Below are 23,752 nucleotides of genomic sequence, written 5' to 3' on the forward strand. Positions count from 1 at the left end.
GTATAAAGAGATTATCTTGGCCTATCGTAGGTAAAGCCTAGCAGAAGTAAAAAATATTATAAACCACACACATGTATGATAACCTTTTTAAACCGTCGCTGCTGCTGTTTAACACAAAACTGAAAAATTTGGAGGAATCCCGACATCCTTGAGGAATTCTATGCTTATCACGTCCACCACAGACCAATGGACCAGAGCCTATAGATCTACTGTAATCTATATACCCCAGAGAGGATAATAACATGACCTTGCCTGTCGCTCCCATAGTAGTGGAGTGGCTTATGGAAATGATCGTGACACGCTGGCCCAAAGCACTAAATTTGGCACAGTTATACTTTAGGACCATACAAAACTTTTGAGAGGGGGCTGCCCGATTTTCGAGGCCCAGGTCAAGGTCAGGTCAAGGTCAAAGGTCAAATTATGTGTTTGTCATGTTTTTGCCATATCCAGCTCATAGCTGTCATAGAAACATTATCTCAGTGTCTAAACTCTAAATAATCATTTTTAAGGACAAGGAATCCATTTGTATTATGGAAAATATCCTCAGGTGCTGCCATATTGTATTTCAAGGTCAGGTGAAGGTCAAAGGTCAAATTATGTGTTGGTCATTTTTGCATCGGTGTTTTTGACGTACATCGATACGCTGAGGGAGGATACTGGATTGGCCAGTACAGAGGAGGTCGCGGCCTGCATGACTTATGCTTCACAATTTCCGCGACAGAGACACAGTCCTGTGCATGGCAGTCCTGCGTTCCTGCACATGCAATTCTTTGAACAAGTGGGTGTCGCCTTACATCCGCACTTGAGTAGTTCTCTACAACTAAGAGCAGCAGCTGACAGGGTTGTCCAGGTTGGACGCCACCCGGTATCTGCTTTGGTCCACCCAAAGCCATCTGGATTTGGTGCAGCTAGGATGGGCTTCAGACTCTCTCTCCAAATGCTGGCTTGGTACAGGCATCGATTTACATGCTGGAGCAGTGCGTTCTGAGTTGGAGGAAGCTTCTCCATCATCTTCACTCTCCTTGGGAATAGCTCCTGTCGAAGGTCATTCACATTGACATGTGGGGTTGTGTTGTCGTACATGATACAGGTAAACCGCTCGATCACATTGAATGCTGGAGATGTAATCACATGTGGAACAAACGCAGTCAGGGACGTAATGGTGAATCCTTCTGTGGCTGTCGGGTAAGCTTTCCATGCCTTCCAAGCTGACTTTTTGCCTTTACCACTGAATTGGGATGTTACATCAGAGCCAGAGAATGCATGGAAAAACGTCAGAGCACGAGCTTTGTCTTCCCCAAGTTCCTGGCAGATTGAGTTGACATGGTAATAGCGGAAGTGTTGACCAGTACCAAAGCCAACCCATAGTTGCATACCTGGATGGTGCTGCACAAGATCATGAAACACTCCCACCAGAATCACAATCACGTCTGTGTCTATGGTTCTGATGAGAACAGTAGTCGCCCCTTCCCTTAGGGCATCGTTTACATGAAGACATATTCTACTGTCTGTTTCTTCGTGATCACTCTCTCCCATTGTGATGTTAGCCTGATTCGATTGGACTCGTGGACCAGATGTAATGTAAACCTGTTTGGTAAGCGGATAGTCGCGTTTGACTACGTCCTCCGTCAGCAGTGCGAAAAGCTCCTCCTTGTTGGTAGGACCCTGTAGAAAGCCAGCGAAGTTACTTGGTAACTTCGTATTGCGGGATACCTTTCTACGTAATCCTTTCCCTCGTTTCTCTCGAGTTGTGGCTTTGAGCCTATATGGCCGTCACCTGGTGGAACTTCCCATAATAGTAATGGATTCATTGACTAAATATGTTGGTTATGTGACTAAGACCAAGTTTTTTAGGTTATCTATAAGCTGGATATTGCAAAAACATGACAGACACATAATTTGACATTTGACCCTGACCTGACCTTGACCTGGGGCTCGAAAATCGGGCAGCCCCCTCTCAAAAGTTTTGTATGGTCCTAAAGTAGAACTGTGCCAAATTTGGTCCTTTGGGCCAGTGTGTCACGATATCACTTAAATTTGGACTTTAGCCACCCCACTATAGGGAGTGGGTCTATTGTACATCAAATACATCATTTCATCCCAAAATATAATCAATAGCCGAAGCCAAACTCCTTACAAAGTTCCAGTTTTTCCTTTCTGAGAGCTTGCTTCTATATCGTGTCAAATTCCATGCAACCCCTCATTCCTCCCCACACCCATTATTTGTCCTTCCATGAGGCTTGACTTTGAATATAATATATATAATTATATATATATATACATGCACCCACGGACATACTTGGTATTTGGTTAATTACCCCATTTCACCTGTGGGAAGGGATCTCAAATTAATATCATTAGTATTGTCATGCGGCCGCCTCTGATGAAAATCAGGCGGTCACGGAAGCCGATTGCGAAGGCCTTAGCTCTCGAGGCGAAAACTCAATGGTGGACTCAAAGACAGAAAGCTATACAAAATTGCGCAGGGTGGAGTGGCGGCGCAAGACCCCTGCAGTCTTACCTGTTCTCGGGGCGTCTCCAATGCCGCTGCAAATTAAATAAACCACACGGAAAACTGCATTCAGGTATATACAGAAAATAATACAAGGATTTATTTACAAAGATAGCGGGACAGGAAAATACGCGCCGGTAATAAATGTCCAAATCGGGACGTCCCCACACACTGATTTCGGATACGAGACAAGGGAAAATGAATTAAGGAAAATAAAACGTTCGTTATGTATTTGTGAAATGTGGGGTGCGGCCCTATCTGTCAGTAGTGGTGCGTCCGTCGTCCAACGCGGCCCCCTCAGTCCGCCTCGCTCATGCGCTACGCCAGGCCTCGATGCGACTCGCTCTGCGGCACGCCACGAGGTCCCTCGCTCCAGTATCAATGCACCACCAGGAACCAAAAGCACCACGCGGAATCAAAAGCACCACGCGTCCAACGCAGGGCCAGCGATCCCCACACAAAGCCAATCTCCAACCCGAAGGGGCCGATCTCCAACACGAGGTCCAGCGCGAAGAGAGACAAAAAGACAAAGAGCAAAGAGAGACCGTGCAGCGCCAAGTGAGCCAATGTCAGCCAGCGCGTCCTTTTATAACTTTGCCTGTTCTTTTGTAGCCTCGCATGTGACGTCAGCCTTGGTGCGCCACCAACCGGAGCTTCGTAGCTTCCCGACCTCTCAAATCTTCTCCAATGTTCTCTTTCGCTGGTGCCCTGTCATTGGCCGAGTGCCTCCCGCACTGTGGTGTTGCTCGCCCCTCCCCCTGGCCAATCAACAGTCCTCCTGTGCGTGGCCTCCCAGCCTTGCTCGATGTCTGACGCCCATGCCGGTGTTGTACGTGGCCCTTGCCTGCTTGTCTTCCACAGTCTTTGTAAGGGAAGGGAATTTAATTACTGTTGCACTAAGGGCCTATATAAGTGTTTATATGAGTATGCATTGCCATAAGGGACAAAGGTTTGGTGACAGGGGACGACGACGAACAAAGGAATCTCATCCAATGGTCATCCATAATCCCTGCACAATTTAGCACGCCCTGCTCCCTCGTAGCTGGGACACCAATACAGCTTATCCCGACAAACCGGACTAACATATAACTTATTACGGGGTAGATTCCCTATCGCGACAGTCGAAGCATGTTACCCATACAGATCTACCTGGCTCGAGATATTCCTTTTCTCCCCCCGACATAACAGTATTTTCTGTTTAAGGAAAAAAGACTGGTTCACAGAGACAATCGCAAACTCTCCGCACAGGGAGGAAAGGAAGAGGGAAAAAGATTATAGATGGGATATGACGTGTGGAGTGGGGTTGCTTGATTTTTTACATAATTATTTTATCATTCATTTTTGATCAGGAACCGTCAGTGATTATTTCATGATATAATCTATTCTTTAGTTTTAAGTCTCGTGATTCCTTCAGTCTGCACATGATTAATGTCTAACTCTTTCCCCCTATGTAATATGGTATAAGTCTTGCACCGATCAGCAAAGCTGGTTCATGGAGCAGAAGTAAAAATGAACTTTTATTTTGAATCTAAATTAAAATTAAATATATATATACATTGTCGAGTGACTCCCCTCGGTTAATCCCGGGGAAATCACACACAGCGAAAGCCAGCTTTAACTCCAAAGGCGTTCAGTTCAAATAGCAGATTTTATGTATATGCACGGAGAAAGAAAGAGGAGGGGAGTAGGCTGAAGAGTTTACCTTCACGATCGCCGGCAGTTCCAAAGCCTGCAAAGAAAATAACTCACACAAACACAGATTTAGAAATATACAGAGAAAATAATGAGAAGATTTATTACAATGGAGGTCAGGACAAGAAGAGCGCGATGATAAAAAAATATTGTTCCCACATGGAGCGCTCCCATACCAGACTGATAACACAGACGAAGGGAAGATACATAAAAAAATAACCATGTGTTTGTGTGCACTTAGCTCTGAATAGCTCGAGGGCTTCGTCAGTGTCTCAACAGGGTCTGTGAATGGGTCCGGCCGGGGTGACCGCGCGAAACGCGCGCGTTGGCGGGAACTAGGCCTTGTTGCGCCCGTTCGCGCCGCAGCGCTCGCATCAGGCCTCGTCATGCTGCAGCAAGCCGCGCCCGTCCACACGTCGTACGCTCAGAGAACTGCAGTTCCCATTACCTCTCCTGGTTTCCCGGTGGCGTACTCGACATGGTCGGTCCAAGCACGAGAGCGCAAGGAAGGACAAAGGAACAAGAGAGAGGAAGGCGAAAGCAAAGGCAATAGATGAGGGCAAGCGAGCAAGGGCGGAGGGCAAGAAGAAGAGAGAAAATGTCAGTGCTTGAGTGCTTTTATCGGCCGTCTAGGGACGTCACCGGCGCTTCTCTTCCACTCAGCGCAGTCCAACACGACCATGTCCAGTTATCCACCTATCAGCATGCAGTCTGCCTCTGACATCAGCGGTGGTCTTCACCAATCGGCGCACTCCTTACTTCTCGGCCTTCCTTCCACCAATCCGCGGGAAGCTTCTTGCCCCGCCCTTGGCCAATCGTGAGTCCTTCCTTACTCAATCCTTCCCATTGGTCAACTCCCACCCAATAGCGAGTCGCTTCTTGCTCCGCCCCAGCCAATCACGAGTCTCAGGGGCGTGTCTTCGGCCTGCTTAACTGTGTGTGCTTGCCATGCCTGACTTCCGGTTGGGTTTTATTGTTTATTTGGTTTAATTAATGGGCATTTAAATGTGGGATTCTAACTAGTGTCTATGGTGTGGTGCCAAAAGGGACAACGGATAAATCACATAGGGTAAGACGAACAGGGATAATCTACCCTTATGCCTGAGGCTCGTTAACATGCCCCGCCTCCTCGTGGCAGGGACAAATATAACAACTTAATCCGAACACTGTTTACACAGGTCCTCTACTTATTGTACATCTAAATCAGGGGCGGGCCACCCCCGGCCCGCGGGCCACATCCGGCCCGCGAAGGCTTAGCGTCCGGCCCGCCACCCTGCTAGGCTTTATTATTGCAATCCGGCCCGCGGACCTCCCAGTAAAACTCATATCATTTGTAAATGTAAGAGTTTATATTTAGCCGGTCTGAATTCAAGAAAGGGACATTTTGTCTTCAGCACCGTCCTCTTCCGGAAGACATGCGCACGGGGAACTGTCTTGCCTAGACACCGCCTGCTTGCTGATAGGCGGTCTTTTCAAATCAGCCGGCATGTGATACGGACGTCCTTCCGATTCAGTCAGCTTGCGACAAACGTTGGTGTCTGGGACAAATAACTTGCAACAAAGAGGTAAGCGACACAGAGTTCTCTAAACCTATTTCAATTTTCACTTTCTTTCAATTTGCTTTGTTTTGTTTGTTAGAACATGTTATTATCTTTCATTTGCTGCGTTTAAATAATTTTATTCTCCCTTTTTATTTGTAAAAATAAAAATATAACGAACTTTCTATTTGTAAAGAAAAAAAATATATAACGAACTTTCTGTTTGTAAAAGAAAAAAGAAATTGACGAACTTTTGTTTAAAAGGAAAACGAAATTGACGAACTTTTGTTTAAAAGGAAAACGAACTCTTTAAAAAAAAAAGTATGCAGACTGATTCATTTCCTGTATTTCAGTTTTACGGTGAAACTGTGTCATATTCAGCGTTGGCCACGTGCGCGCAAAATAAATACATTCATCTGTACAATTCGTCTCCCGAGATTTTTTGTGCCCCAGATTGCTTGCTGTTACATCATTTATTCATTGCTGATATACCTAATTTTCTTCCTTTTCAGCTCATCATGTCTGCGACCCAGCGTGTTAAGAAGAGGAAAGTGGACCTCGAGCGTCGGATCTTCAACCCTGAGTGGGAGAAGTACTTCTTCATCGAGCGCTTTGGACAGGCCCAGTGCCTCATATGCTTGAAGACTTTGGCTGTCCTAAAAGAGTACAACGTGCGCCGCCACTGGGAGACAGAGCACCGCTCGTCAAACTTCGCGTCGGTGTCTGCCACCGAAAGGAAGGACGCCATGGTTAGACTATCAGGCAACTTGGAGAAACAAACTTCACTCTTCCGCAAGCAGAATACTGAGGCCGAAAAGGTGACGCGCGCCAGTTATGAAGTCTCCCGCATCCTTGCTCGCCGAATGAAGCCATTCGCGGATGGGGACTTCATCAAGGAATGCCTCCTCGCTGTAGTGGACTCCGTCTGTCCAGAGCAGCGTTCCGCCTTTGAGAACGTGAGCCTTTCGTCCCGCACCGTTCGTCGCCGCATCGAGGATATGTCGGAAAACGTGCACGACTCACTCAAAACACGCAGCTCAAATTTCGTCGCCTTTTCCCTCGCTCTGGATGAGAGCACCGACACAAAGGACACGGCCCAGCTGTCCGTTTTCATCCGTGGCGTCACCGCTGACTTTCAAGTGTGTGAGGAATTCCTCCAGCTTGTCCCGCTGCGCGACACCACCACTGGGAAAGACATCTGCGACGCCGTGCTTCTGTGTGTTGATCAGCACTCCCTGGACCTCTCCCGTCTTGTGTGTGTGACGACCGACGGTGCCCCGGCGATGGTTGGTGAGAAGAAGGGCGCCGCTTCGCTGCGTCACTGTGCAGCCGCCGGATACACTCAGCCCATTAACAAGATGCACTGCATCATCCACCAAGAGTCCCTGTGCGCTAAGTCTGCCAACCTCGTTGGTGTCATGTCTGTCGTGGTGAAGGTCGTCAACTCCATCCTCTCCCGCAGCCTTAACCATCGTCAGTTCCAGGCACTGATGGACGAGGTGAACGTGCACTACAACGACCTGCTCTACTTCTGTGAGGTACGCTGGCTGAGTCGTGGGGCCATGCTGTCTCGGGTGTGCGACCTACAGCAGGAGATTGCCACCTTTCTACGTCAGAAGAACCTTCCCCACGCTGATCAATTCTCTGATCCGCGGTGGCTAGCTCGCCTGGCCCTGCTCACGGACATCACGGCGCACCTGAACACCCTCAACATAAAGCTGCAAGGCAAAGACATTCTCGTGACAGACATGTACGCGCACATCACTGCCTTCGAGGTTAAACTGCGCTTGTGGGAGGCTCAATTGGCTTCTGGTCAGTTTGTGCATTTTCCTCGCCTTGCTGCATGTGCCCCTGACGATGTGGACCTGGGCACTTGCGTTAGTGTCGTCAACTCTCTACGTGAGGAATTTGCTTCCCGTTTTGCAGGAGTCAGGGTGCTGGCTGCGGATTTCAAGCTTTTCACTGCTCCCTTTGACTTCCCCGTGGAAGACGCCCCTGCCTCCTTACAGATGGAGTTGGTGGAGCTGCAGTGCAACGATGAAATGAAGGCGAAGTTCCGCACCTCTTCTCCATTGTCCTTCTTCCGCGACACCGTTCTCCCTTCTAACAATTTTCAAAAATACATTGCCCATGTCCAACGCATTGTGGCCATGTTCGGCAGCACCTACTGCTGTGAACAGCTCTTCTCGAAAATGAAGTACACGAAGTCTCACCTTCGCTCCCAACTCTCGGACCGCCACCTCAATGTCATTCTTCTGTTGTCTACCTCAACCATCGAGCCAGACATGGAAATACTTCTTCATGGCAAACAGCACCAGCAGTCTCATTGATTTGTAGAGTGTTCAATGCAATTTTTGTACAATCTATTCATGTAAACAAAATATAGTAATTCTGAGATTTCGTTTTTCACTCCGGCCCACGATCTCCTTCCAAAAGTCTCATCTGGCCCTCACTCTGAAAAGGTTGCCCGCCCCTGATCTAAATGGTTCTTCTACACAACAATCGGAGCATGATATCTACACAAAGCTACCTGACTCTACATATCACTACCCCCACAAACATAACACAGGCTCCCCTTCCCCTCCCCCAGCCCCCCCACCCCCCTGCAGGATAGGAAGAACGTATTTCACCCCACTGCAGGATCATGGCATAGATGTCATACACATGTGTGTGCGTTTTTACTAGGTAGCGGGGAGGTACCATACAAGCAAGATGGTGGGGGCGCTTCAGGCTGTGGTGCCGGCAGTCCTACAAACAAGTCGCCCGACTTACGACTTCCCCCCCCCCCCCACCTCCCCCCCCCCCCCCGTACACCTCTTGGCCTCGTGACAGCCAAACAGCTCCTTATGCTGTCGTCCCGCCGGAGGGGGTCTCCACACACCAGGTTCTGTCGCTTCAGGCTTCCATACAGCCTCACTGGTCGCCGGAAGTCCCATACCCCAGGGCGCCCAAACAGACCCCCACCACCGACGAGCTCCAATTTCCAGACACCACTGGCTGCCAGGGGTAATTACCGCAGAGGGGACCGCGGTCATCGCTCCTCCAGAGCTTGATCCATACCTGCGGACACGCACGCCCTCCCCACCCACAAAATCCACAAAAACATTTCCTCCCCACTGCCATTGAATTCTCAACCACATATTTCCAGAGAAGAAGTCACAAAAATGTTTCCAAACGTTGCTGCCATGGCCTGCCATTATGTGAAATCCCCGTTCACATTTTAAAACCACTTTTCTAAACACATTAATCACTCATTCTCAATTTCCAACCTCACGACCACATGAAAACACAAAACCTCGGCACATAAACAAATGCCACACACTAGACTCTGTGGCACACATTCGATCCCTCCCTCCCTCCCCCCCCACCACCCCCACCCCACCGGCCATGCAATCACTCTCACCCGCCTCCTATACCAAATTCCATGTCCTAATTTACATAAGCAAGTCCTGAAGCCTGGGACAGTACACATCAAGGCCTTACCTCTACCTTGATGTGCAGGTATTTGCCTTTTTTTTGCAACACCACACCTGCACACCACCAACAATGAACATCACGTGGCCTCATAACATTAACAGCAAAAGGGCGTCGGTGTTCTGTAGACTTTAAGAAAAAGGAAAAATAAACAAAAGAAAGGTCCTATTTGGTATTTGGCAAATCACAGCCGAACTGACATTGACATTGTCAATATTGTCATTGTCATTGATAGTCAGGCAGATAGGTGTATCCATCATAAGAATTGTGGGTTTAGACGTACAAGCATGAAATTTGGCACAGTCATAGATAATAATCTAATGAATAATTCCAGATATGGACCCACCGCGAAAACGTCCTATGGTAGCCATGGCGGCCATTTTACAAAATGGCCGTTTTTACCGCGATTATTTTTTACCGGACGACACAAATGCTTCTTTATGTTCTAATGAAATGACTCTAGATACACATATATGCCATAATTGTATTCTCCAAATGACCACAATTTGCATTTGTGTTGCCAGCAATGTCAATTAACCCACCAAGCACTGTAACGGTAACTTATATTACTAGATAGTTCCAGTTTGATCTTGTTTATACGTCACAATTTTCTCCACCACACTGGCACAAAGCGGTACATTTCAAACTAGCTTGTTTGCACTTGCATCGTCCCTTGCAACCCTTTTTGCATTTACAACAAATCAGCTCCCTTGATGAAATGCTGGCTTCAGGAAGCATGGACCACAGGGGTTTCCAGTTGTGGGGATCGATCCATCCCCAATCCCCAGGTGAGGGCAGATCCATAACAACCGTGAGCATGTTTCCCCAGCAGTGGCCACCCGTGTACACAGCCCTCTTGATTTGTTGTACCAGGGCTCCTCTGGTAGGGGGAATAGCTTGCATGGCTCGTCCTTTCTTCGTGAAGAGTGCCTGTCGAGCTTCGTCTATGTTGACGAGATTGCTGGTGCGATCGTAGAGAAGAATGGTGAACCGCTCGAGCACTGCCACAACGTCATCAGAGATGTCTGCTGTCCCCGTGGAGAGATGAACTAACGCTGGCGTCAATTCGTCAAATACTTTCCAGTTATCCCAGGCTGTATTCTTGCCCCGTGTATTAAATGACGAGACTGTGTCACACCCTGTGTATGCATGGAACATCGGGAGGGCCTGTGACTTATCTGGTCCGAGGAATGCTGCAATTTCATGTGCTGGAATATACCTGAAGTGCTGGCCTGTCCCAAAGGCCACCCAAAGCTCCTGGAATTTGAGTTTGGTTGTTGCTGCCACAGCCAATACCACTATATCTGTATCCACCGTACACAGAAGAATTTTCTGAAATCCATCACGGACTGCATCCGCGAGATGTATCATCATTCGTGTATCAGCCTGCCATTCCCGTCATCAAGGCGTCCTAATTCTAGTGGCATCGGTAATTCGTGAAGTTCATTGAAACGTCTGATGTTGAAGGCAATGGTAGAATAACCAACTCCAACATCGTGCCGTTTTGATTCTGCTGGGCATTGCAAACTTTCTCGTGTGATTTTTTGGCACAAAACGCACTTGTTCCAATCCGTCTGTACCTGCGCCTTTGATTGTCCAGGTTGCAGTGGATCCACTAGCTGATAACTCTTAGACATTTCGCTGTTCGAAACACCAACTGAAAAAAAAGATAAGATACGATAACAAGTTGCAATAAATAAATAAAAACTTTATTTCATTTGCACTTTATTTAATTTGCTAATTTGCACTAATTTGCATAAAAATGATACGTGGGACATTTTTTCAACTATTTAACATAGCAAATCATTTTCTACACATTTTTTCCTATCTATAGACACCAATGAGAAGTATATTTTGGGGGGTGCACGAGACCCGTATCTAGCCACTAGACTAAAAGCGGCCATTTTGTAAAATGGCCGCCACAGCTACCATAGGACGTTTTCGCGGTGGATCCATATCTGGAATTATTCATTAGACTATTATCTATGACTGTGCCAAATTTCATGCTTGTACGTATAAACCCACAATTGTTACACCTATCTGCCTGACTATGAGTATGACATTGACGAGGCGATGCAACACATTTCCCGAAATGACCGACTTTCGTTTGCCCACAAACGTGACATGTTCGACATCTTTTTTGCAATTCAGTGTATACTATACGAATCGTGGTAAGAAAGCAGATACTCTATTGTGCAATTGTACATTTATGTGACTGTGAGCTTCGACCCACTTACAGTTACAGTGTGCCCGAGGAGCCGGAGGGTGTTGCTTTATATTCTTCTTCTTCCTCGTAATCGTCGTCGTCGTCTTCGTCTGCTTCTTCTTCTTCTTCTTCTTGGCGTCAAGTTCCTGGAAAGGGAAGTTATATTTTCTTTTATTCTTTCATGATGTTACCCCGCGTCATGTCCATCGATTTTATATATATAATTATAAATCGAAAAGTTTTATATAAATATCCTTTAAAAAAAAGACAACATTTAGATTTACGATCGGTTGAATGTGACGTCACGACAACGAACGGTGGACGATTTCAAATGCATTAATTAGCTTTTCAGTGATTAGTTATTGATTAATTGGTTTAGATTCAGGGGGGTGGAGGCCCGGGTGGACCGGGGCGTCTGTCTAGACGTCTTTAGCTTGGGGCTCATTTTCCGCAGCGCAACACTTGCGGGGGCCCAGGCTCGAGGATTCGAGCCTTTGCAGTTTGCAGCTCTCGAGTCTCATCGTTGATACGTCATCGTGGCCCGCCTTAGCCCGGTGTATCACGACGCCTCCACCGATTGGAGCTCACTTGTAACATGCATTTAACCCCCATGTGATTGATCTAGTTAGGCAGCTTAGCAATAATTTCTGGGGGAACGACTTTACAAAAGTACCATTTTTATTTTCGTGCTTCATTGGACCATATGCAATAGTATTACTATTAGGACCGGAGCCAAGACATATACAGCGTTTGACTTTTGCACAAACACGACTCGCACAGCATAATATTAATATTGAAGGAGCCCGTGCTCCTGCATGAGACGGACGAAGTGACGTCCGTCTGTCTGTCCGTCCATCTGTCCGTCCGTTCGAAGGTACCGCATAAATGGCTGAACCGATCGCAACAATATTTTGGGTGGGTAATCCTGGGATCTCCTGGAGTAAAATAGGCTATTGAAGGAGCTCGGGCTCCCACGTCGATCGGAAGAATGGACGCGACAAAAGCTGGAATTCGTCCGAGTTGCTTTATTCAAACAAAACACTCAGGTACTCTGAAAAGCCCGTTTATCGGGCAGCAATATATATACACACATTATCCCGGAGCGTTTGCCCAGGAAATGCGAGAGGGGGCGTGGCCGAGCGTCCTGGCTGCGGCCTGGCAAGTTGAGGGCGAGCCTGCCCGGGCATGCTCGGGCGTCCCGACCGAGGCCTGGCAAGTTGAGCGCGGGCCTGCCCGGGCGTCCTGGACGAGCCCGGCATGGTGATCGCTCCACGTCCTTGATAGGTGCAAGGCGATTGTGAAAACCCAGCGGTAGCTGCTACACACGTCCCCCCAGAATCGACTTGCACCGGCAGGGTCAATTTGAGGGGGGTCCTGATGACCCGGCCGAAGCGACCCCTGGCGGGTCGTGGGGGGGGGGGGGTCCAGTGTGGTGGTGGGCCGTCGAGTGGGGGGCACCGTGGACGGGGGGCGGCCTCGCCGCGGCGGAAGGGCCACCCGTGGTGGTTGGTCGACGTCCACGTGCGTCGGCTTGAGGCGGTCCACCGCAATCCGGTCCGACCTGCCGCCGATGTCGATGACGAACGACTTGTCGTCCCGTCGCAGGACCCGGAAGGGCCCGTCGTACGGCGGCCGGAGTGGCCCCCGATGTGCGTCGTGACACACAAAAACATACTCCGCTGTGCGAAGTGCTGGGGGGATGTAGGACTGGGGGTCACCGTGGTGGGATGTTGGCACGGGGGCAAACCGTCGGGCGGCCTCCTGGAGGTCCGAGCGCTGGTGAGCTGCGGACCAGGGACTGGTAGCGTCGGGCACGAATTCGCCCGGGACGCGTAGCGCCTGGCCGTAGACAAGCTCGGCGGTGGATGCCTGGAGGTCCTCCTTGAGGGCCGTTCGGAGGCCCAAAAGGACCCACGGCAGCCGGTCGGCCCAACCGCTGTCTTGAAGGCCGGCCATGAGCGCGGCCTTCATGGAGCGGAGGAATCGCTCGCACAACCCGTTTGCTTGGGGGTGGTAGTACGGTGGAGCTTGACCCCCAGGTTGCGGGCGACTGCGCCCCACAGCTCGGAGGTGAACTGTGGTCCGCGGTCTGACGAGATGTCCGCCGGTGCGCCGAAGCGGGCGACCCAGGTGGCGATGAAAGCCTGCGCCATGTCGGCGGTGGTGATGGAGACGAGGGGAACGGCCTCCGGCCACCTGGTGGTCCTGTCCACCATGGTGAGCAGGTGTGTGAACCCCCGTGACGGGGGGAGGGGGCCCACCAGATCCACGTTGACGTGGTCGAAACGTCGTTCGGGCACGGTGAAAGGTGCCAGCGGAGCCTGGGTGTGTCGTTGGAGGTACTGACTTCTATAGGGAGGCCCCATCACCCTCCCCCATCACCCTCCCCCATCACCCTGCCATCACCTTGCCATCACCCTCCCATCACCCTCCCATCACCCTCCCATCACCCTTTATTGGACCATTTGACTTCTATAGGGTTGGTTTTCTAAGGATTATATCAAGATATTAACTTATATCAAATAAGTCTTTTAAGGTGAAAGCGCGATGACGTCACCACGTCACGCGGCACGAATGCGCGCCTGTATCGTTGGAGGTATTGACTTATTTAGGGTTGGTTTTCTAAGGCTGTAGGCCGCACCTCATTTTGTCAAATAAAGTGGTATTCGGGTGGTTCCGGTATTTGGGACCGCAGGGACGGAAAGTGCAGGTACGGGGTGCTTGGCACTCCCCAGCTGGCCCGCTCTGAAGGTTCGGATCGGGACACCGGGATTCATTCCGGTCACCCGGTCGGCCCGGAGGTGGGGGTGCGGGGCCTGTCACGGAACGTCAAAACAAACGGCCTGCCGGGGCCGCCCAAAAGTCGGGCGTGAGGGGCGCGTCCACTAATGGAACGCCTCTCGCTTCCCAGATCGAGGGCCACGTGGTCAGGAGAACCTCGTCCCTTCTGGTTGCCCTGCCGTCCCACCGGGAGCGCTGGCAGGGTGTACTTCAAACTAAGCTTAAGTGTCAAGTGTTAAGTTCCTCCTTGCCCTCGCAAGGGAAAGGCTAGGGTCAAGCTCTTCCAAATTTCCAAACACTAGAAATCGGACGTCTCAAATTAATTAACTAATTTGTTAATACATCTCAGTCGCCCGCGACCTCTCTAGCGCGGGCGTCGAACCAGTTCATTTCCGGGCGACCGGGCCGAGTATCGGCTCGGCCGTGGCCGAAGCCGTTGATTCCGCCGTAGCACGCTAACGCGTAGGCTCGCGCGTCCCCGGTCCGCCGGGGCTCCGCGGGTGTCCTACCGTGCCCACGTCGCCATGCTCCCTGAATAAGAGAGTCAGACGTGGTGCCCGGGGACGGAGGTCGCTGTCTAAACATGGTAGCGCTAGGCCAGTGGGACCGCCGGGACCCACGTGCACTCACAAGTTGTTATGCGCGTGGGCGGCAGTATCAGACCGGGGCGCCCAAACGCTCCCCGGCTAAAGTTCATCCTGAAAGCGCCCACATTGTGCGGACAAACCAAGTCAAGGGCCACGTGGTCAGGAGAACCTCGTCCCTTCCGGTCACACCGTGCCTATCGGCCGGCCTCGAAGACCGAAATTGTGACGGTGTCACCCGAAAAAAATTTTGACATTTTTTTGTTTTGTGCTAATGGGTCAGGAATAGCATCCTCTAAAGCAGGGGCGGGCAACCCCCGGCCCGCGGGCCACATCCGGCCCGCGAAGGCTTAGCGTCCGGCCCGCCACCCTGCTAGGCTTTATTATTGCAATCCGGCCCGCGGACCTCCCAGTAAAGCTCATATCATTTGTAAATGTAAGAGTTTATATTTAGCCGGTCTGAATTCAAGAAAGGGACATTTTGTCTTCAGCACCGTCCTCTTCCGGAAGACATGCGCACGGGGAACTGTCTTGCCTAGACACCGCCTGCTTGCTGATAGGCGGTCTTTTCAAATCAGCCGGCATGTGATACGGACGTCCTTCCGATTCAGTCAGCTTGCGACAAACGTTGGTGTCTGGGACAAATAACTTGCAACAAAGAGGTAAGCGACGCAGAGTTCTCTAAACCTATTTCAATTTTCACTTTCTTCAGTGCTGCAGTGCTGCAGCTGCAGTGCAACGATGAAATGAAGGCGAAGTTCCGCACCTCTTCTCCATTGTCCTTCTTCCGCGACACCGTTCTCCCTTCTAACAATTTTCAAAAATACATTGCCCATGTCCAACGCATTGTGGCCATGTTCGGCAGCACCTACTGCTCTGAACAGCTCTTCTCGAAAATGAAGTACACGAAGTCTCACCTTCGCTCCCAACTCTCGGACCGCCACCTCAATGACATTCTTCTGTTGTCTACCTCAACCATCGAGCCAGACATGGAAATACTTCTTCATGGCAAACAGCACCAGCAGTCTCATTGATTTGTAGTGTTCAATGCAATTTTTGTACAATCTATTCATGTAAACAAAATATAGTAATTCTGTGATTTCGTTTTTCACTCCGGCCCGCGATCTCCTTCCAAAAGTCTCATCTGGCCCTCACTCTGAAAAGGTTGCCCGCCCCTGCTCTAAAGCATATATCTTCAAAAAAAGTTCATGATCGTGTCCCTTTAAGCTTAAGGGCAATTCCCCTTTCTAAACAAAGTTCATTTTCAGTAATCCCCCTCGAAGTTTTTCTTGGTCTCTTCCTCCTCCTTTCCCCCATTGGTGTCCAAAACATGGCTTCTTTAGTCAAATGTCCCTCTTGCTTTCTAATATGTCTTACCCATCACCATCTTTGTTTTTTGCCCTTGCCACAATATCTTTCTCTTGGCCTCCTCCACATGTACTAATTTCTTACCTTCTTTGGCCAGAAAAATCTTTAAAATCCTTCTAAAACATCCATCGTGAAAAAAAAAAAAATAGCCTAACTTTAATTTGATGGAAGCGTTGATGCCGGTGTGATATTTTTCTTATTCATGACTGGCAAAACAAACATCTTTATGCAGCAACAACAACAAAATTGGAAACGAGCAATATGTAAACCACATTATGTCGCAGACCCACTTAATGTTGGCACGGAGCAGGTGCGACGGCACGCCGACCATATGGATACACTCCTGCACATTGTCATAATAAGTGCGATATACAGGCTCTTGATGGTCAGCAAGTCGATTTCCACTATGTGCTTATGGGCATATTATTCATGTCGTTTGCTGCAGGATAGTAATGTTGTAAAAGCTGTGGTAAATTTGTCCAGATGTATTGATGTGCATCAAATTTAGTGACCTTGCATAGGTTCATTCAAAATTCATCGACTTCCACCAGCAAAGAAAAGTGAAAAGGAAGGGCTCCATTTTTCTCGTCTTCATTGGTGAAATTAATGGAGGAAAAAGTTTTATTTATGGTCTCATGGATGATGCCCACCTCATCAGAATGACAGATGACAAATGTGTCATCCACGTGCCGGAACCAAACACGTGGTTGCACTAACAGGGCTGGAATGGTGCGTTCCTCCAAATCCTCCATCACCATGTTGGCAATCACAGCCGATACCGGGGAACCCATGGCTGTGCCATAAACCTGCTTGTAATATACCTCATTAAATACAAAGTAGGTGGAAGAGAGGCAGGTAGAAAGCATGTCACAGACGTCCATCGGGCTTAAAGCTCCCGCAGTCTCTTTCCATCGATCATCCTCCATCAAACGCCGGTCTGCCACCTCAATCGCCAGGGCTATGGGCACGTTGGTAAATAAAGACACAACATCAAACGAAACCATGGTCTCGTGTGCCTCGATGGTGAGCTGCTTCACTCTTTCAGCAAATGCTGTGTGTGCTATTGTGTACGGTTCGCTCTGTCGTCCCCACCAAATGCTTCAAAATGTTTGCCAAAAACTTGGATAGCGCATATGATGGACCATTAATACAGGAAACGATTAACCGCAGCGGAAATCCCTCTTTGTGCACTTTCGGTAGCCCGTAGGCCCTGGGAGCCACGCCCTTACTGCTGTACAGACGTTTGTATGCCGCAGCTGATAATCTCCCAGTCGCTTTTAATCTGGCAAGCATTGAGTTTAACCTTCGTTCCTCCTTCTTCGTTGGATCTGCGGTTAACCGTTCATAAGTACTTTGGTCCGCCAACATATCCTGCATTTTGTTCGTGTATACAAGACGATCCATGAGCACCGTTGCCCGTCCTTTGTCCGCTGGTAAGAACACCACATCGTCCATGTTGCGTAACTCTCGTAAAGCTTGTTGTTCTTTCGGGTCCAAATTGAAATTGTTGCGTGAAAATTGCGGAGGGCGAAGTAAAACAGCAGCCACACGTGATCTGATTTCGTTCTTGGTGGTGTTATCAAGATTCATCATCGCAGATTCCACCCGTGATACAATGGTGTCTTTCGGAACAAATCGGGGAGTGATGGCAAAATTAAGGCCCTTCTGCAATAAGCTGGTTTGTGCCTCCGAGAGCTGCGTACTCGACCGGTTAACCACCCACCGGTTCCGAAGAATGTTCACGTCAACGACGGGAGTCATGCGATGTGTGGTTTCATCAACCAATGCTGTGAACTTTCGTTGATGTCGTTTCCCCATCGATGTCCGAGTGTGCTCCGCGAAAGTGTGAGCTCTCCGTTGTATTCGGTCCCATAACTCGACAGGTAGTCTTGGCGCAATAGTACGAGCCAACCGTTGCACCTGGTCATACCGTTTAGCGAGGCGATGGTGGCAGTTTGAAATGCGCAAACGAAGAAACCTCCGTCCTGTTGCCTGCGGACAAAGGACGGGCAACGGTGCTCATGGATCGTCTTGTATACACGAACAAAATGCAGGATATGTTGGCGGACCAAAGTACTTATGAACGGTTAACCGCAGATCCAACGAAGAAGGAGGAACGAAGGTTAAACTCAATGCTTGCCAGATTAAAAGCGACTGGGAGATTATCAGCTGCGGCATACAAACGTCTGTACAGCAGTAAGGGCGTGGCTCCCAGGGCCTACGGGCTACCGAAAGTGCACAAAGAGGGATTTCCGCTCCGGTTAATCGTTTCCTGTATTAATGGTCCATCATATGCGCTATCCAAGTTTTTGGCAAACATTTTGAAGCATTTGGTGGGGACGACAGAGCGAACCGTACACAATAGCACAGCATTTGCTGAAAGAGTGAAGCAGCTCACCATCGAGGCACACGAGACCATGGTTTCGTTTGATGTTGTGTCTTTATTTACCAACGTGCCCATAGCCCTGGCGATTGAGGTGGCAGACCGGCGTTTGATGGAGGATGATCGATGGAAAGAGACTGCGGGAGCTTTAAGCCCGATGGACGTCTGTGACATGCTTTCTACCTGCCTCTCTTCCACCTACTTTGTATTTAATGAGGTATATTACAAGCAGGTTTATGGCACAGCCATGGGTTCCCCGGTATCGGCTGTGATTGCCAACATGGTGATGGAGGATTTGGAGGAACGCACCATTCCAGCCCTGTTAGTGCAACCACGTGTTTGGTTCCGGTACGTGGATGACACATTTGTCATCTGTCATTCTGATGAGGTGGGCATCATCCATGAGACCATAAATAAAACTTTTTCCTCCATTAATTTCACCATTGAAGAGGAGAAAAATGGAGCCCTTCCCTTCCTGGATACACTCGTAGCAAGGGATCCCAAAGGAGCCTTAAAGGTAACGGTGTACAGAAAACCTACACACACTGATCGCTACCTTGATTTCAAGTCTTGCCATCCAATGGAACACAAAAGATCGGTGGTGCACACCCTCTCAAAAAGAGCACGTGATTTACCATCTACCTTTGAAGACAAGATGAGTGAGGTGGACCATCTTCAAAATGTGTTAAGGGCAAATGGCTATCCTGACAGCTTGCTACCCAACAGGAAAACGATAAGGGCTTCCCCACACAACAGGTTGAGACCGCGAGAACAACCAAAGGGTTGGTGTGTTCTCCCTTTTGTACCGGGGGTTTCACAGAGGGTCGGCAGAATTTTGAAATCGGCAGGAGTGAGGGTGAGTTTCACACCGGTTTTCACCCTTCGCCAAGCCCTTATGAGGGTCAAGGACAAGCTTCCGAGGAAGGATAGGTCAGGGGTGGTATACGTGGTGCCCTGTGGTTGTGGAGCTGAGTATGTGGGTGAAACCGGGAGGACCTTAGGTCAATGTATTACTGAACACCAAAAAGCATTTGAATGTAATTATCCTAGCAGATCTGCTATTGCCAAACATGGCCTTAAGGAAGGCCACACACCTTTATGGGACAGGGTTGATATTTTGGGCTCCACACCCAACAGAAACAGAAGACTTGTTTTGGAGGCTTGGCACACAGAAGAAACTGTTACCTCGATCACACAAGAGGTCGTTGACTTACCGGGAGCTTTTGACCCACTCTTGTGTAAACGAAGCAGGCATTCCGTACTTTGAACAACGAGTCCACATAATATATCACACAAGGTTTTTATTCGGACAATTGCCCCCTCCCACCTCCAATCCCTCCAAACCACCCCTCTCCCACACCCCCCCCATCCACTTCCAACCCCCTCTGGTTCCCCCCCCCCCCATTTTATCCCCCCTAAAACCAACCTCCTTCCCGCATTCACCTTTACCGCATAGGGCCACATGTGATGATCTTGATAATGTGACAATTTTATTTTGTCTTAAAAATTTTTGGCTTTAATATATTTACAGTTTTAATTTAATTTACAATTTAATTGTTTGCAAGTTTAACTTTTGATTAAATGTAATGATTGTTCCGGATTTTCTCAACACTTGCGTTATAATCCAGCATTGCTTACAGGATTATTTTGAACTGTTAATATGCGGTTGATTTTTGAATTTGGTCGGTAACGTCTCTGTTCACGAGAGCGGTGTGATACGGTTTCATTGGCTGTCCAGCATTGCCCACCCCACTTTGCATATACCACGCCCACTGTGCATGTAAGGGGATGTTGAGATGATTTTATCACTCTTGAGGAAGATTAACGGAGGCGTGTGGCTTCACATGTTGTTAATCGAAACGTTGAGTCATTGTTTGTTCAATTAAAGGTTGGAGATCTTACCATGGAGTCATTTGGATATACTCCCAACCGCAAATCTTTGCTTATATATATATATATATATATAAATATATATATATATATATATATATATATATATATTTATATATATATATATATATATATATATATATGTATATATATATATATATATATATATATATATATATATATATATATATATATATATATATATATATATATATATATATATATATACTGAAACGCAAAAGAAACTTACCACCTTTGAAACCTTTAAATATCAACAATAACACTGCGTGTAGTAAATGTGTGAACTTATTTGTGGACAATAGTGTCCTCACTGTCAGACAAAACGGTCATGGATGGTCACTTGAACCTTCAATGGTCACTTCATAGCACAGCTGTTGAACAGCCGTTTTGACTGTCAGTGATTAGCCAAGGGGTACGGGATGATTTTAATGAGCTGCACGTGATGTCTTGATATTGGCTTTAAAAAGGCCAGTGCAAAATGGGCATTTTGACCAAAAAATTTGACCATTTTGACCAACTTCAAAAAGACCGAAAACGCAAAAGAAACATCACTTGTTTGAAATGTAATAAAATTGTAACAGTTCAAAATAAAACAAACCAACAATTGATAATTGAAACATTGGCATTTTATTGATGACATGTCAAGTTTTTGACCAAGATACACCATCTCATCAGTTTGTTCTACAGTACAGAACAGCACAGGGTGCAATGTCAGTCCCCTTTCAATAGCGTGTGTGGCCACCATTGTTTTGGATACAGGCAGTGCATCGTCGGCGTATACTGCCTACCAGTCTTTGGATGGATTGCTGCTGGATTCTGTCCCACTCAGTCCTCAATGTCTGAAGCAGCTCTGCCCATGTCCTGGCCCTGCCAACTACGCGTCTCCCAAGCTCATCCCACAGGTGCTCTATGGGATTCAGGTCAGGGGAGAACGCAGGCCACTGCATGGTGTTGATGTTCTCGCCTTGGAGAAATGCAGTGGTAAAGCGAGCAGCATGGGGACGAGCGTTGTCATGCTGAAGGGTTCTCAGTTCTGGGTGGTCTAGCAGGAATGGCAGCAGATGAGGTCGCAGGATGTTATCCACATACCGCTGGGTGTTGAGATTCCCATCCACAACCACCAGTGGCGTCCTGTACCGGCCTGATATGGCGGCCCACACCATCACACTTGGGCCACCCCACCTGTTGGCTTGAAGCACGCAACAATCGGCATATCGCTCGCCAGTTCTTCTCCAGACACGCTCACGCCCATCAGGACTGTCCACACAGAACCTTGACTCATCGCTGAAAGCGACCTCGTTCCACTGCGCCAAGGTCCACGGCTGATGCTGCTGGCACCATCTCTGTCGGTTGCGGCGATGGGCAGCCATCATCACGGGGCCTCTGTATGGTCTTCTGGCAGTCAGACCATAGTCATGCAGTCGTCTTCGTGCAGTATCATTGGAGATCCATGGTTTGCATGCCCCGGAGTTTCTGCCGCAGTGCGGGATGCTGGACGGAATCGATCCCGCAGGTGACTTCGGACCATCTGCCTGTCCTGCCTTGCAGTGGTGACTCTTGGCCTCCCTGATCGAGGTCTGTCATCTGCAGAGTTGTGGAGGGTGTCTCTGTCCACCAGGGCCGATATCGTCTGGTGTGAACAGCCAAGGCGACGTGCCACCTCACGGTAGCTCAGTCCGCCTTGCAGCATGCCCAGGGCACGCTGCCGTTTATCCCTTGACAATCGTGGCATGTTGATTGAAATGCCCATTTTGCACTGGCCTTTTTAAAGCCAATATCAAGACATCACGTGCAGCTCATTAAAATCATCCCGTACCCCTTGGCTAATCACTGACAGTCAAAACGGCTGTTCAACAGCTGTGCTATGAAGTGACCATTGAAGGTTCAAGTGACCATCCGTGACCGTTTTGTCTGACAGTGAGGACACTATTGTCCACAAATAAGTTCACACATTTACTACACGCAGTGTTATTGTTGATATTTAAAGGTTTCAAAGGTGGTAAGTTTCTTTTGCGTTTCAGTATATATGTTGGAACCCATCTGTGGATCGGTCCCATCGGCCGATGGGTCTGACCCATCTGTGGATGCACGAGAAATGACAATGCAGACCCATCGGCCGATGGGTCTGCGCCATCTGCGGATGTGTTGTTCACCTTGAAGGTGAACCCATCTGTGTTTCCTATGCATCAATGGTGGATGAGTATGTTTATTTGAACCTAAAAATAAGCAATTGATGTCATAAATGTTTATAAAGCAGTCCCTGACATGTGGTTTAATCTGTTAAACATTTAAAAATCATCTCTGTTAAATTCCTACCACATGTAATTCCAATGACTGTGTACCTGATTGAAGAGCACCATTCTGTCAACACATTCCTTCAAGGTGAACAACACATCCGCAGATGGCGCAGACCCATCGGCCGATGGGTCTGCATTGTCATTTCTCGTGCATCCACAGATGGGTCAGACCCATCGGCCGATGGGACCGATCCACAGATGGGTTCCAACATATATATATATATATATATTGTTGCGGATATGGGATTTGGCCTCCATATCCACTTGTAAATATTCCCCTATTTCCCCAATACTCCCCAACTATCCCCAATCCCCCATTCCCTAGTCCCATTGTCTGTAAACAACACTCTGTAGAACCGACCTTCCCCTTCTTCCCCCATTAAATGTCGTGCCCAGGTCCACCGCATCCCACGTAGACAACTTTCGGACATCTTGCTAGTTATTCTTAGTCTATGTCAGTTAACGACGACTCGTTTCCATTAATTCTGACTCTTCGTTGCACCAGAATGTGATTGTATGGCACCAGTAGTGAGTTTAGGACCTCCCAATACCTCCCCCCAACCTCATCTCCGCATCCTCCCATCATCTCAAGGAACAACAACAACTACAACCACAGCGGGGGCGGCGCGGCCGCGGTGCGGGGAGTGGGCGTCCTCACTCCGGCTCGGTTAGCCGCCATGGCCCATGTGCTCCAGGTTACGGGGTTACCACGAAGGGGCTGGCTGTCAGCTCCTCGTCAAGGGCGGAGCCCGGTAACCCCCCGCAGCCAATAAGAAGCGGCGGGCCGATTCCATCTGGGGCGGAGCTAACGAGCCGAGGGCGTGTCACTCCCCGCCGGATATACGCAGCGACTGACCGGACGTGAAGTCAGATGCGCCCCCAGCTTGGAAAGACAAGTCGCGACCTCCGAGCGCTGAGCGACCTCCCCGCATCTTTGGACTGGACCGGGTCGATTTGCCCCTGAGCCAAGGTGCACCTTGAGCCATCGAATACCTGCCCCTCCTTG

General features: G+C 48.8%; 1 protein-coding gene across 1 annotated transcript in view; it reads right to left on the bottom strand.

The window, feature by feature from the left end:
* LOC137415068 (uncharacterized) overlaps positions 1-23,752 on the bottom strand; it is a 136,877-nt gene that overhangs the window by 58,122 nt on the left and 55,003 nt on the right. The window contains exon 5 of the mRNA XM_078783932.1: positions 17,879-18,147. Within this exon, the coding sequence (XP_078640058.1) occupies positions 17,879-18,147 (269 nt within the window). The remainder of the gene's footprint in view (positions 1-17,878; positions 18,148-23,752) is intronic.

Source organism: Myxine glutinosa, chromosome 8 (assembly GCF_964187855.1).
Source record: "Myxine glutinosa chromosome 8, kmMyxGlut1.1, whole genome shotgun sequence".
Lineage (NCBI taxonomy): Eukaryota > Metazoa > Chordata > Myxini > Myxiniformes > Myxinidae > Myxine > Myxine glutinosa.